The sequence below is a fragment of the Drosophila gunungcola genome, assembly GCF_025200985.1.
Source record: "Drosophila gunungcola strain Sukarami chromosome X unlocalized genomic scaffold, Dgunungcola_SK_2 000038F, whole genome shotgun sequence".
Taxonomy (NCBI): Eukaryota; Metazoa; Arthropoda; class Insecta; order Diptera; family Drosophilidae; genus Drosophila; species Drosophila gunungcola.
This window is the reverse complement of record NW_026453189.1, coordinates 336,686-352,142: the sequence shown is the minus strand read 5'-3', so window position 1 is coordinate 352,142 and position 15,457 is coordinate 336,686. Positions and strand designations below refer to the sequence as shown.

Sequence of the window (15,457 nt, the reverse complement as noted above, 5' to 3'; positions counted from 1 at the left end):
AGACCAGTATGAGTTTAAATATTAATATTGTAAGCTTTACATACAATGAGGATGTTGACCCCAACACATACGCCATCAAAGTCGTTAGTTGCGAAACATAAATATTAACCTTATAAAAAATGTATTTCAATTTATTATTATATTTTACAAATAAGAAATAAAAAAAAATGTAGCTACATTTTAAAAATTATATATGTAACAATAACCAAAATAAAATACAAAAATGTTTAGTATATATTAAACAAAAGTTAAAATTTAATAATTAATTAAAGTATAAATATTAAGTATGAAAATCAAAAAACACATATTGTCAAATTCAAATAAAAAACTTGAAATCACTCCACGTATTTATGTTCTATTTCATATCGTAATTTATAACTTTGAAATGTTAGTATATCAGCATGGACGTACAGTACATGTAGTGACAATGCGCACCAAGAGCGTTCTATATATAGCCATAGAACTGAAAATCTGATGTGATGGCCCGATCGTAACAAGTAATACGCCAATCGAAAGTTATCGCTAAAAGTTATGGGGATTGCATACCAAGATTTAGGAAAATTAATTGGTTTTGGAGAAAGAGCGGTGAAATTGACATTCTAAACATTTTTTAAGTGGAGTTCTTGAGCTTGGGTTGGTAAAATATTTCACTTTTTAAACACAGTTTAAATTTTATTCAAAATGCGCGTCGAGTGACACAAATTTTTGGATCCTGATGCTCCGTTCAAAAGTTATTCAAAAAACAATTTTTTTTTGGTAGATTTAAAAAATACAAAAGTTTTCCACGTCGTTTTTCAGTTTTTAGAATGTTTTAGAATTGTGGAATATTTTTTTTTGTGTTCGGCAGTTACAAAAAAAAGTTCCTACGAATTTTTGAGAAACTAGCTTATGAAGCGGGAAATCGCTAAAAATAGCCAAACTTTTCACGGCCTTAACTTTTAAACTAATAAAAGTACAGACAAGTAATATTTAATTTACTTTTTTCCAAATTATTAATAATTTTTAGACTCTATTTTTGTTTATTTCTTTACGTGAGATAAACAATATAATCTGCATTAATGTTATTAACCAACGAAAACGGCTACTTTTCTCAGTTTGGAGAAGTTAACGCTACTTAGGGAAGAATTTCCTTCTAAAAGTATCCACGACCAATTTGGTGGGGAAAGTGCTATAAAAATTTTTTTTTTCAGGTTTCAGGTTAAAGGAAGAAATAATTTCATTTAATAAATGTAAAATATTAATTATTGTTTTAAATTTAAATTTAAAACTAATCTTAAATAAAGCATCTTATTAGAATTCAGATACTTGGCAAAAAAATGAGCAAGATGTAAGCAAAATCTTAAAAAAAACGAAGTTATTCAAAATTTTAATGTTCTAATGGCCAGATAACTTTCTCGTTAATTTTTATATCCTAACAAATGGTATATTAATTTAAGTCAGAAGGACACTTTCCCCACCCTAACAGCATCATTAGGAGAGTCGATCTAGCCATGTCCGATTGTTATTTTAAAAAAGTAAATATACAAAAATTTAATAATATACAAAATTTTAAAATTATTTTATTAAGAGCAAAAACATTTTAAATCGAATTTCGAATTATATGAGTACACATTCAAACCCATTGAAGCTAAGATAATTTTTACCCCAATTATTCGATCGCTATATAATATCGTTTTCCGATTTGAAAAAAAAGATTGGGTTGGAAATATACTCTTTACTGCGTTGCAAACTTCTGATTGAAATTTTAATACCTTCTGCAAGGATATAAAAATAATTCGGCAATCGTGATGGTTTTTTCATTAACTTGTAAAATGCTTGTTTAAAATTTGTCTTAATAAAGTCAATCCAACAAATTTGAGTTTCCATGCAATTATTAAATAAATTAAACTGCTGCTTTTTGATAAAACGGTTAAATAATTAAAAACAAATATTCCTTTAAAATAACAAAAAAAAAAAAAAGAATTTAACAAGATTTTATAAAACCAGATGCCTGAGAATCTCAATAGCATTATTTTAATTGTTCACTTTTGTTCCGAAGCCACAAGTGAAAGTAATCGTTTTGATAGTGGTTTGGAATTCGAATAGAGCATACCCAGAAATATATATAGTCTTTTCTCCCTCAGTGGTTCCATCTCTTTCTTTTTGACAACAGGTCCCAGGTAAAACAAGTGAATTTAAAAGACCTTAGCGTAACTATATTCAAAAATATATTTTTAATTTTGTTCTATGGTTTGGATTTTATTTTATTTAAAGTTAGCTAGAATGCTGCTTACAGTGCCATCTTGCGACCCTCTATAGATATTTCGACTGCCCTGCGACTCTCCTTCAGTCGCTTAGAGTCCAGAAAACGTTTCATATGCTTTTCGTAGCGGTTTGGCTTACGCTTTGTTGACTAGAATAACAAATTTAATTTAAAGTTTATGAGCATGTCAGTTATTGCTGCTGGGGCACTCACCGTAGAGATTTCGCCCTCGACGGTTGATTTAGGGCGGATGACGTAGTCCTTGTTGGAGGGCATGGGTACACGGGCGCGGGCTACCCAGCCGGGATCTCCAGGACGAAGCAGCTTGTCTTCGCTAGAGAAGGTCTGGTTCAATAAGCGGGATTTGCTTGTGGAGGCTGGCTGTGGGTCGGGACTCTTGTGGCGATTGCGCGACATCTGCGCCAAATCGCGTTCCTGGCGCTCCTCTTTGCTCATCGCCGAAAAGTTGCAGCTCAGGTTAAATATCGGTCGAGCCCACTCGGAAATTAGGCGACCAGCTCGGTCGCGATTTGTCTTTGTCTCCTGAGGATGTTTGTACAAGTACATTACAGCCTTTCCAATGCCCGACTGCTTTAAAAGTCCTTTTTCGATGGTTGGAAACTAAAAATAAAATAATGAAGTTTATAATAGTTTGCTTATATAGGTTGAATAAAATTAAATTCTTCGGGAACACAGAAGTTATTCATGTCGTTGGGTAATTGACTTAAAATAATAAGTCTGTTTTAAGGGAATACTTTGGTTTTCGTTTATAGACGTCATTAATAAAACTAGCTTCATAATAATATTAAGAATAATTTAATAAACTTCAAAGCCCGAATAATAAAAGTTTAAAACTAAAAAGAAATTCATGATATATTGATATTGTAAGACTTTCGTGTTGATAATAAAAGTCAAAAATAAGTAAATACTTACATCTGACAAAGTTTAAGAATACTTTCGCGTATCTGAAGGCATGGCAGGCTTTTGTTGGGCAGAGGCGCTAACCAATCTGTAAGTACATTAAGTATATTGTGCTCCAAGAAGGCGAGCTGCAAGTGCCTTTTGATGAGCTGGGACATCACTTGCTTCAGCATTGAAATTTTCTTGGTGGCCGGCTGTCCCATCATGTTCAGCTGTCGGTCGTCATCTGAGGCGTTCTTCATACTTATGATAAGCTGATCAATCAGATCATCGTTGTCGTTGATCAGATCGATATCTGGCTTGCGACGCCGCACTCGCTTTTCTTCCTTCTTTCTCAAAAGCATTGCATCAAAGTCCGAAATAAAGTTACTGTTTCTGCAATAGTAAGTTCAAGTTCAAGTTCAAGTTATATATTAATCCACAAGGAAATATCTTACTCTGGTTCATTTGAAATTGGCGTGTTTTCATCGTCAGAACTTTCTGTTATTTTATCTTGTGCTTTTTCTTTGCCCAGGTCATTATTCTGGTCTTCTTCCTCTTCGTTGTCCGTGTCTGTGATTTTGACGCGCTTCTTGATCACCTTTGGAGCTTCGTCTACATGGAGAATTCCAAATAAATACTGCCTTTAAAGGCTTTTGGGGAATACTAACCTTCGGAATCACTTATGGCCAATCTTTTACGTCTGGCACCATCCTTTGATGTAGCACTGCCCGACCGAGATCGAGTTCCCTTTCGAGACCCTGCGCTGCCGGAGCGACTGCGGGAGCGAGACCGTCTGGATTCGTTCCTAGATCCACTCCTAGAGCGCCTAGAACCGCTCCTAGAGCGCCTAGAACCGCTCCTAGAGCGCCTGGATCCGCTTCTAGAGCGCCTGGATCCGCTTCTAGAGCGTCTGGATCCGCTGCGGGATCGTCGGGACCCACTTCTGGACCGTCTTGATCCGCTTCTAGATCGCCTGGAGCCAGATCCACTGCGCGATCGCCTCGAACCACTACGCGAACGTCGAGAGCCGCTATGCGAGCGTGCCGATCCACTTCGAGAACGTCTCGAACCACTACGAGAGCGTCGCGAGCCACTCCGGGAGCGCCTAGAGCCGCTTCGAGAACGCCTTGATCCAGAACCACTTCGAGATCTTCTAGATCCTGAGCCACTGCGCGAACGTCTGGAGCCGCTTCGGGACCTACTGGAGCGTCTAGAGCCGGATCTACTGCGGGACCTCTGGGATCCGCTGCGGGATCGTCTTGATCCACTGCGGGAACGCCTAGATCCACTGCGGGAACGTCTGGAGCCACTGCGGGAACGTGCGGAGCCACTACGGGAACGTGCAGAGCCACTACGGGAACGCCTGGAGCCACTACGGGAACGCCTGGAGCCACTACGGGAACGCCTCGAGCCAGTGGGCGAGCCCTGAGGTGCGCTAGAATGACGGGATCCGCTGCGAGAGCGGGCAGAGCCGCTGCGGGAGCGTCGGGAACCATTCAAAGATTGCTTGGACCGACTGCGCCTGGATCGCCTGGAACTGGCTGCTGAGTGGGCCGATCCGCTGCGAGACCTGCGCGATCCACTTCGCGAGCGGGAACTCCTCCTGGAGCCACTGCGACTTCTTGGTTGACCCGCGACAGCATCATCCTGCTTTGGTGTGGGCGTTGGAGACTTGTTATTGCCCTTGGCTGCCAATACTGAATCAGTTGCGTCAGGATCAAAATCTTGACTTTCTTTTACGCCCTCCACTGCCTCCGTGACCGAATCCAATGTCTTCTCCGGCGCTCCGAGCAAGCTCTCGGCTTCGTCGCTACATGTTTTTTCTGCAAAATAAATTGTTAAAACGGTATACCGACGATTCCGATTGATAATCAATTTTGTAATCAACCTTTTTCAGACGTTTCCATGCCGTGGTTCTTACAACAAAAAACTAAACGCGTTAAAACCTAAATTTGTGAAACCAGTTGTGCAATGGCTGGCGGAATTAAAGCAAATACATCAAAGTATTTGTAACAAATAATTCCTGCAATGACTTATAAAATACGACGCGATTCCTCGGCATTTGACAGGCCGACGGAACGAATTGAATGTGGAACACTAAAGTCTATGTGTACACATACAAACCTGCCCGCACGCTGTTTGGGGCCGTTACACACGTAGTCATCGAAAATCGATAACACGCATTTTTTAATATGAGGTAATGGACTCGCTAAATAATATAAAGTTGCATTTTGTAGCATTACAGCTGTGTTTATTAGTTTTGCCGCTTTTCCTAACGCTTAATTCATATGGTATCGAAATAGGCAACTCGCCTTATATGAACAGTTGTTTTCCATTTTGTTTTGTCATTCTGTAATATAGCAGTTTTAAAATTGCCTTTTCTCTTCGCCTGTTATAAGCACATCAAATCAGGGATGCTGGAAGACCTCTTATAGTAGATCAAAAATTAAAACAACACTCATATATATTGTTTGATGCTAGAAAAGAAAATCCACGCACACAAGGATGCGATTGCCGTTGGCATACTCGATAAGATCAATTGACGATATTGAGCGGAAAAAAGGTGTAAAATTCTATACAATTTTTGTTTATTTTTTCAAACGTAATAAAAATACTGTTACATATCATTTGAGTAGACTATCAAACCAGCGATCGGCACTTTGCTCTTCGGCTATGCAAGCCCCTCACGCAATAAGGGCAATATACTGTTGTACGAAAGTGTCGACAGCTGTTTTGAATTTGAAAATTCGGATTAAAATTTAAATTTAAAATGGTTAAAATTGTCACTTAAGTTGATAGGACCTTGGTGACGGTAAAATGATTTGAAATCGAATCTTAGCCACTTTAAAATTTTATGTGGCAGGAATGGTGTAAAATAGCTTTTTAGAGTCACCCCATTTTTTTATTCACTAAGGTAAATGCTTTTTGTGTGTTATCTTTGACATCTATAGCAAACTCGGGACAGTGTAAAAGGGCTATTATCACGTTATCCCCCTTTCACATTGGACAGCGTCTATGCCTATTGGGTAAGTCATTCCTTACTCGCTGCTATTCTCCTTTGGAAGGCTTGTACTTGGTGTTTATCCATTTTACTTTAAGTTTCAATCTTGTTACACCCCTGTAAGTTTTAAAAGGTTCATATTTTGGTAGGGAAGAAGAACTTCTCAAAGTGTCACTGGATGTGTAAATTTAGGCCTACATGACATTTTTAATGGTATATATTAAAAATGAAAATGATAAAAGCACCCTTATAGTTAATGGTATAAATATAGTATATAATATAGTAGTTCAATGGTATTTGAGAAAGGAAAGGAAAAAAAGAAGCAAACTTCGGCAAGACAAAGTTCTACAAGGATTATGCAGGTATTGCAGAAATTAAATATTTTCTAAACAGCTATATTTATTCTTTTATGCATAAATGTTTAAAAACAGTGAAGATATGATGATTTCCCGATGTATTATTCGATCGGTCAGCTACATGAGATTAACATTAAAAACGTAGTTCTGATATATTAAATCTATACTGTAACTCGAAAAAATAAAAAGAAACAAATATATAATATTTTGAACGTTCCTATAAGAGATTTCCTGTAAAAGAAGCACAATTTTTTGGAAAGCTGTATGCAGATTGCCTTAAAACTGAAATACAAGCTTGCGTAAAAGATGGCTAGATGGACTCACCTGGTGATTCTAGTCAAGAATATATACTTAAAAATTGAATAACCTATGCAAGGGTATACAAACTGTGACAATGGAATCGGGCTATAACACTTATCGAAAAATATCGAAATCGAAGAAAATAGCCACCCATTAAAAACGTGCCATCGCTATATTACTAATGCGAAAATCAAAACAAAAACATAATTTGAAATGGTAAACATGAAGGACGAGCAAAGCTCTATGTGTACGTATGAAAATTCAAATATTTGAGAAAGGAAAGGAAAGAAAAGAAGCATACTTCGGCAAGACGAAGTTCTACAAGGATTATGCCGGTATTGCAGAAAATAAATATATTCTTAACAGCTATATTTATTCTTTTATACATAAATTTTTAACAACAGTGAAGATATGATGATTTGTCGCTGTATTATTCGATGGTCAGCTTTATGAGGTTTAAATTAAAACGTAGTTCTGAAATATTAAATCATTACTGTAACTCAAAAAATAAAATAAACAAAAATATAAAATTTTTTTTAACGTTCCTATAAGAGCTATATGACATACATAGTCGTCCAAACCGGATTTCCTGTAAAAGAAGCACAATTTTTTGGGAAAGTTGTATGCAGATTGCCTTAAAACTGAAGTACAAGCTTGCGTAAAAACGGACAGACGGACATGGCTAGATGGACTCATCTGGTGATGCTGATCAAGAATGTATATACTTAAAAATTGAATAACCTATGCAAGGGTATAAAAACTGTGGCAATGGAATCGGGCTATTACATTTATCGAAAAATATCGACATCGAAGAAAATAGCGACCCACTTAAAACGTGCCATCGCTATTATTACTAATGCGAAAATCAAAACAAAAACATAATTTGAAATGGTAAACATGAAGGACGAGCAAAGCTCTATGTGTACGTATGAAAATTCAAATGACACCTATTTGCGTTAACGTTTTCCCCACATTATTATGTTTAAGCGTTGTTTGCCGAAGATATCCTGAGGGACTACGGCGCTTTTGTGTCAGAGCACGATGGGAAATTAAAAATGTTAAGGAATGAGCTCCCAAATTCGGATGTTTTCGAGCCTGCATCATCTATATATATGGCACCCGTAATAGAGGTGAAATTCGTTAACAACGACTCCATCGTTTCGGATAAGAACTTTGAGGAATCGGAGCTTATGGCAAATAAACCCCTAACGACTTTGGCGAATCTCTGCAACCAGTGCCGAAACTTGTCCCGGAAAGCAAGAAGGTTTCAGCTCGCATTTCTGTTCCGCGACTTTCGGCTGAACGATTCGTCACATTTCCAATCTTCCGAAAGCGCCGTCTTGGAAGGAGCCTTGGTTGGCATGAGTAGCTCCATTGATTTCCTGTGTCAGGTTTACTTTTTGCTCAAACGTATGATTCTGATACTTCAAAATCTGTGGAAGCAAATAGCCGCAGCCGTGAGTGTGCCAGTGGACATCACTGAAGTCCACATATTCGTAAGTAAAACGGTTTGAAATAAAGTAAAGAAATTAGAATCTGTTCCACTTTAATCAACAGGCTGTCTTCGATGCTATGGCTGAATTATTGGAGCACGTTGTCGTTTTTAACGAACTGGCGAACCAATCAAAGATCTCCGCCATGTGGTCACTTTACAAGAAAAGGCTAGTTACGTTGTCCAACAATAGTAGACTATCCTCTCAACAATACACGAGCATGGAGCTCAACGGCCTTAGTGGGTCCCTGGTTGATATCGAGAATCTGATCACTAAGGATTTCTTTCGGGTATGGATTACTCCAAAACAGGAAAATTACACAATTAATTTGTTAAACAGATTCTTCTAGATGGCCTTATGGAGTTGAAAAAGGAATTCAGCCTGAACGTTGTGAACTGCATCACGCAGCATTCCAATGCCTACATTCGCAAACAGCTTCTTGACATCGATGTGAGTCAGAACAACGAATATAGAAACTACGAGGATCCCAAGCACATAATTCGCCTGACTGCCTTCGTTGTGGTGGTACATGAGTTTGGCATCCAAATGGAGGGAAAATTAGTCCGGAGCGTTGTCGACTTGGTGGGCAGGCATCAGCAGGTGCCCCTCAACCAAAGTGTTTTCTGGTCGCCCTCCGCATTCCTTTCGCAACACGTCAAAACACTGATGAAGTCACCAACTCGAACGCAAGATCCCCACGGTCCAAAAATTCATAGCACAGTCCTGGATAAATTTAAGCTTAGCGACCAGAAGAGCTGCCGCCAGTTGGGCACCCAGATCTCGCTGTGGTCGATTCAAATGCAGAGAGTGTTCGATGCCGGAGTCTTTGGTCACCTAAAGACCTTCTCGCAGCTGATTCTCACAGGCCAGTCCTATGCAGAGCAGGTCACCGTCCTGTCCGTCTCCCTGATCAACCGCCACGCGGCTCTCATGACGCCCTTGTCCAAGTTCGACTGGTTCGTGGTTTCTCGATTGCTTCAGTACCTAAAGGTTCTTCAGAATACCTTCGAGACAAACCAAATAAACTTCGTGCGATTTATCAGCTCGCTGATTCAATGGCAGAAACAAAAGGTCCTGCACTTGCTACACACCACAAAAAAGAAAATCGCTGATCTTAAGTTGCTGCAGCGCAAGATGAACTTTTTGTCAACGATAAAGCTGGTTGAGAAGTCCATTATGGGCTTTCCAAGCAAAAACCGACTGACTTTTATAAATCTGGCACTTGGCGAGTTCCTCGATAATCGTATCCTGCCTGCCGATAATCAGAAGCTGATCAGGTCGATTCTACTTCGAGCTAATAACATCAGCAGCCTTATGCGCGATATCAGGGGGCAACTGGACTCGTCGGACTCGCCGAGCCTGATATATAGTTACTGTTTTATGAACAATTCGGTGCTGAAGGATTACACAGAGATGCAGCGTAATCCGTACTCCCTACAGGTAATGATAAACTTTACAAAAGGCAATGCGACATCTTTTTTGACCTTTCGTCTGCAGAACTTTGTGTCAGTGAGCCATCACCTGGACAAGAGCATGGCTCTATTTAGGGGTTCGCGGTTTCCCAAACAATCGGCCAACGACTGTATTATTGCGTTTTTAAGTAACCACTTTGAGTTCTTTCTGCGGGTGGAGGCCCTTTCGCACCTGTTCCAGAATCAAGACCAACCATTCCAGCAAAGTGCGCTAGACTATCGCCTTTGCATCAATGCAGGATCTACTGAAAACGTCGGAGACTTCAATATTATAAGAGGTAAGTGCTTACCTAGATTTTGCGTTAGCCCAAAATTGTATTTTTTCTTATTAATATATAAACTAAATAAATTTAAAGTTTTAAATTTATGTAGTTCGTATATTTTTTTTACAAAATTGATCAGGGGATGTAAGGTTTGTCGGTCAAAAATGAGCAACTATTTAAGATATATGTATATTTTTTTTGGCAACACAGTGTCAGTTGTAATAGAATTTCCATGTAAAAATGCAACAGAAAATCTCTGGTGGCGTCTTAAAAAAACCTAATTTGCGGTGTGCAAACAAAACTTACCGCAAAATCAAACCAAATGAAAAAATCAAATTATTTTGATAAAGAGAAAAGTTATTCAGGAAGCACTGTCGATTGCATTTCAAAATTTTTGAAAGTGAAAATAATTAATTTCGCTTATAAAAGCACCAATAAAAATGGATTACAGGAAATAAATTTCAAAATAATTGTCTAGTAGATTAGATTAGACATTAAAAAACAAACTTTTCAGAAGTCTGTGAAATTGCACAACACTGTTTTGAACATCTATACTTGTTTCGTGGGTTTTCGGGTAATGACACCGACTTCTGACGGTTCTTTTAGATCACCTAGAAAACTATTTTACTGCAACGTTCTACAACCTAACGACAATCGCCCCGCACGACTGGAAGTCATATGAAAAGATGCGTCATTTGGCCAACAAGGTCCTGCAGCTCCGTCCCATGGATGACCACCTGCCCAAGCAGATCATTGACCAAGTAACCAACCCAGCTCTCCAGTCTGCACCACTAACTCATTAATCCGCTTCGTTGTTACACCGGCAGGGTATAGACGTGCTCCAGATCATGCGCAGCATCCACACGTTTGCCTCCTCCTATGCCTACAATATGAACCTGCAGTTGTTTGTGGAAACGCACAGCAAGAGCAAGCACCTGGACATCATCGGCACACGGCACGTGGCCAACTCGGTACAGACGCACGGCACCGGGATCATCAACACCACTGTTAACTTCATCTACCAGTTTCTGCGCCAGAAGTTCTACACCTTCTCCACTTTTCTGCACGACGAGCAGATCAAATCGCGGCTGCTCAAAGAGCTACGGTTTCACTCGGAGCACAAGCACAGCCAGCCCTACCAATCGTATCCATACGAGCGCGCTGATAGCTTTCTCAAGAAGATCAGAAAACTGGGATGTTCTAGCAACGGCGAGACCTATATGGACCTATTTAGAAAGGTTATCACCCAAGTCGGTAGGTAAAATACATATATATTTCAATACGCCCAATCCGATACTCCATTCCAAATTTATTTAGTGGTCAGCTGGTTCACTTTTTCTGAAAAATTCTAGTTTTCTGTGATTATATAAAGTACACTAGTCTTACTACTATTTGTAAAAGGCCGGAAGCATAGTAAAAAGTTTGTAACTCGAGGCTTTAAAGGTTTCTAAACTTCTGTCATTGAAGCTGTTGAGCAAAAAAAAAAACAATATTTTTAAATTTCACCTCCCCGAATACGCAAAAAAAAAAACCTGGACCATAGATGCGATAGGAAAACTATTTGTTTACCATTTGATACTTTTTGTTAAAAAAGTAAAATGTGTTTTATTAAGCAAACGATTTTATAAGGATGAAGGAACCGTTTCCGACGCCATTATATATACATATAATCTTTCCGCATGCAAAAAATCGAACCCCTCACGGAGATAAACTTTTAAGCTACACATTTATCTACATATGTCTTTATATGTCTCCTATTTTTCGTCGGCATAAGCGTCATAAGAACTTCGTATATGTGATCCATTAAAAACCTCTATATGTTATGATTGGTCTTCCTGAAGCTCCAACCCTTTATTTTAACTAATTAAAAGTTTGAATGATTTTGGTAACTATTCGGTTTCAATTTAGGCAATGCTGTGGGCTATGTGCGCCTCCTGCAGGCAGGAAGCAAGAACGCGAACTTTAGGAGCCGTTCATATAAGACCAGGCTTGACACTAACTTCAAATCCGGAGGCACTAAAGTGCACGAGGCCACAGAGGGCTCCATCAAGGAGTACGAAAAGAGCCTAGGCCACATGAAGGAATGCTATTCGGACAGCACAAATTACTTTAAGGTGAGTTAGGGTATGATTTGGTCAAAAATGCGACTTCTTAGCAATTTGTATTTCAGCTCCTCCTACAAGGTTTTCAGCCCTTCCTATGCAATCCACATAACCATCACCTAAAAACCTTCTACCTTATCACGCCTGCGCTCATTATGAACTACATCGACTACAGGGTTAAGCAGAAGCTTAAGATCCACAAGAAGGACCTGACCAAGATCTCGCTGTTCGAGGATGGCTTTGCCATCGGCCTGGTCTACATTCTCAACCTGCTGAACCAGCAGTTGGAGTTCCATGAGCTGGGCTGGAGCCAAACCACCACCCAGCACCTAAACGAGGAGCGCTACAAGGTGCGCGACATCCTGAAACGCCAGCAGACTGCATCCGAGCAGCTGGACGAGAAGCTCTTGCAGACCGTGGCCATAACAGAACGACATTTGAATGCATATGAACATGAATACAATCTACTGTACGCCACCCTGAGTAGCTCCGAAATATTCTTCCAATAAAACTGTTGACAACACACTGATCAGTAGTTGGGTGCCGTTTATTGACCTTTATTAAGACGAAAATACAATTCCGATTCCGGTACATATCGTAGAACGTTGGTATATATAGCGTTAGTTTTGCATGCCGATATTAACATCAAACATTTTGCTAAGCCCCTCGTTTATGCGCACGTGTCTCGTTTTTTTTTTTCAATGGAAATGTGAAAGTTATATGTTTAAGCCATAGACATAGCCTGCTTTGCGATCTTTACTATCCGATCGAAAGTAACATAGAATTTAGACAGTGTTTTCATGTATGTAATCTCAAAACTTACTAACTCACATAACGAGGCTCTATTTATATTGAATTTTGGCCCCCATATACAATTTACTGGCCAAAAACCCAATGGGAATATTTAAACATGTCTATTGAAAATATGTTGTATTGTATTTCGTAATATTACAGTAGTTGGTAAAAAAAATGTAGGGAGAAAATGCAAATGGTTTTCGTCTTAACAGATTTTTCTTCTTGTAATCTTGCTTTGTCTGCATTCTTAAAGAGAACCACAATTAGCAACCATGATCTTCTTAGAGGTCTTGCCGGACTGCGAGCCGTAAGATTCGATCTTCTTGACCACATCCAGGCCCTCAACGACCTCGCCGAAGACGACGTGCTTGTTGTCCAACCAGGCGGTCTTCACGGTGCAAACAAAGAACTGGGATCCGTTCGTGTTGGCGCCAGCGTTGGCCATCGACAGGATTCCGGAGCCAGTGTGCTTCAGCTGGAAGTTCTCGTCGGGGAACTTGTTGCCGTAGATGGACTTGCCACCAGTGCCATTGTGGTTGGTGAAGTCGCCGCCCTGGCACATAAAGTTGGGGATGACGCGGTGGAAAATAGAGCCCTTGTAGCCGAATCCCTTTTCGCCGGTGCACAAGGCGCGGAAGTTCTCGGCGGTCTTAGGCACGACGTCGGAGCGCAGCTAAAAGAGGCAATCAAATAAATAGAAATTTTGATTAGTACAAAATAAAAAATAATAAAATCTGTGGTCGGTGCGTTGACTTGTACAAATTATGCTGCCAAACTAAAGGCCATTTTTAATTTAAAACATCCAAATTGACCCCGTTATGTATTTACAAATTTAAACCTACTATTTTAACTGCCATAAACATCAGATAACAGCCCTTAGACTTTTGGTTTTAATATTTTGTACCTTTGCATTAAAATCGCAAAAGAAGGTTCAAGAGTTATAATCTTTGAATGCAATTTTAGGTCGTCCCAATACATTTCCAGTGCATTTAAATTTCGCGCCTTTCAAATCACTTAGCCTCCCCGAAAGGCACAACTTGTTAATAATTTATCCTATAAATTGTCATGAATTATAAACACATACTATAATTTTTTTTTTCTAAATTTTAAATGTTAAATACCTAGAAAAAATCGTAAAATTTTCGATTTGAAATTTTGGAGGCATGTTAGGGATTATTGAACTTAAAAAAATACTAACAAAATGAAATAGTAAATACGTTTAGGCATTTTTATTAATGTTTGCCCACTGTATTAAAGTGTATCATTTTTAGAAGTCCCCAGACATGTGGGTTGACTGTCTATCCGGACAATGACTTGGCCCGGCTGCTAAAAATACAGCCCGATGCAATATAAACTCTAACTTAATAGACAAATGAAAATTACATCATCAACGGAATTAAAACTGAGTTCATTTTTCAAACGGGTTTACAGAACTCGCGCATTCACACCCGAATATCTCTGTGTACACTGTACATACGTGAGTGACCGCTTGGAGGTTATGGTATCTGTATTGATCTGCGTGAGTATGGGGCAGCTACTCGCACACAACAGAAAAATGTACATATGTACTGACACCCATATACATATGAATACCGGTAAAAATTGCACCACACTCGCAAACGTTTGCCGACACGTCAATTAAATTAAAAAAATTCCACTTCTACAAAGATTACGATTTTCAACGGCTGTAAAAGCGATTAAAGTACTAAGTATACAGTAGGGTACATTGTCATGCAATTACTCAGGCATGTGTGTACAAATATGGAAAATAAGGCAATTCTAGGCTAATATATACATACATATGCAAAAGCAATGCGTTTTTGCATATTATATGTATGTAAGTCAAAAAAATGTGTGTACACAGCACTTGCGGCATATACATAGCAGAAATAAAGGATGAACAAAAAATGTACAATTTAACAATCACGTGTTTTTGACTTTCTCTAGTAATAATTTTCACAAATAAAAAAAACCGTCCTATCTTGCATTTAAAATTATTTAACTTACCTCCATTATTATCCTACCGAGGGGCTCGCCATCGGCGGTCATATCGAAAAATACCTTAGGCAAAGTACTCATCTTCGATGCTTTCGAATAATCGCGAACAATCTGAATTCCAAATTGCAACTGACCCCTATTCGCACTGCACGCCGACGAAGCTAGGGTTATAGATTTTTTAGTTAAAATGGCGGACTCAGCAATGTGAAATGCCGCTGCCGACTTATACCGAAAGTGACGAATCAGAGTTGCACCGAAAGAGACCATCGTGTATGACCGCGTGTATGATACTACATACACGATAGGCGGGGTGTTCGATTCCACCCATCGCGAGCTGTTACATCACTTTAGGGCAGCTACGAACGCACTTTTCGGTCCATTTCCTTCACAGCGAAAAAGTGGCCACGTTCACCGTCATCACTGATCAGAAAAACTACTTAATATTTAATGGATTTTGTTGATAAAAGGAAAACGATTATCAAAATTATAATATGGGCCTAAACGACAGAATCTCTGAATCTATTTTCCGTTA

General features: G+C 39.1%; 3 protein-coding genes across 3 annotated transcripts; 1 reads left to right on the top strand and 2 right to left on the bottom strand.

Moving 5' to 3' along the window:
- Positions 1 to 2,194: 2,194 nt before the first annotated feature.
- Positions 2,195 to 5,265, bottom strand: LOC128260747 (IWS1-like protein). The gene is given in 6 exon segments (XM_052993973.1): positions 2,195 to 2,392; positions 2,456 to 2,863; positions 3,172 to 3,538; positions 3,601 to 3,757; positions 3,814 to 4,968; positions 5,034 to 5,265. Coding segments are annotated over 6 exon segments (2,229 nt in total). The 5' UTR covers positions 5,053 to 5,265; the 3' UTR covers positions 2,195 to 2,269.
- A 2,330-nt stretch (positions 5,266 to 7,595) lies between these two features.
- LOC128260716 (WASH complex subunit 4) lies at positions 7,596 to 12,661 on the top strand. The gene is made up of 9 exons (XM_052993926.1): positions 7,596 to 7,724; positions 7,790 to 8,298; positions 8,360 to 8,584; positions 8,635 to 9,735; positions 9,793 to 10,045; positions 10,637 to 10,791; positions 10,858 to 11,284; positions 11,939 to 12,144; positions 12,201 to 12,661. The coding sequence occupies exons 1-9, from the start codon at positions 7,691 to 7,693 to the stop codon at positions 12,639 to 12,641; spliced, it is 3,351 nt and encodes a 1,116-aa protein (XP_052849886.1). The 5' UTR covers positions 7,596 to 7,690; the 3' UTR covers positions 12,642 to 12,661.
- LOC128260742 (peptidyl-prolyl cis-trans isomerase) lies at positions 12,662 to 15,210 on the bottom strand. Its single transcript, XM_052993969.1, has 2 exons — positions 14,935 to 15,210; positions 12,662 to 13,600 (listed from the first exon to the last, which is right to left on the bottom strand). The coding sequence occupies exons 1-2, from the start codon at positions 15,190 to 15,192 to the stop codon at positions 13,175 to 13,177; spliced, it is 684 nt and encodes a 227-aa protein (XP_052849929.1). The 5' UTR covers positions 15,193 to 15,210; the 3' UTR covers positions 12,662 to 13,174.
- Positions 15,211 to 15,457: the final 247 nt, after the last annotated feature.

Coding starts and splice junctions, on each gene's coding strand:
- LOC128260716 (XM_052993926.1), top strand. CDS start 7,691: ATGGTAAACATGAAGGACGAGCAAAGCTCTATGT. Junction 10,046..10,636: donor AGACTTCAATATTATAAGAG/GTAAGTGCTTAC, acceptor CGGTTCTTTTAG/ATCACCTAGAAAACTATTTT. Junction 10,792..10,857: donor CCAAGCAGATCATTGACCAA/GTAACCAACCCA, acceptor TTACACCGGCAG/GGTATAGACGTGCTCCAGAT.
- LOC128260742 (XM_052993969.1), bottom strand. CDS start 15,192: ATGGTCTCTTTCGGTGCAACTCTGATTCGTCACTTTCGGTATAAGTCG. Junction 13,601..14,934: donor TCGGTAGGATAATAATGGAG/GTAAGTTAAATA, acceptor TGCCTCTTTTAG/CTGCGCTCCGACGTCGTGCC.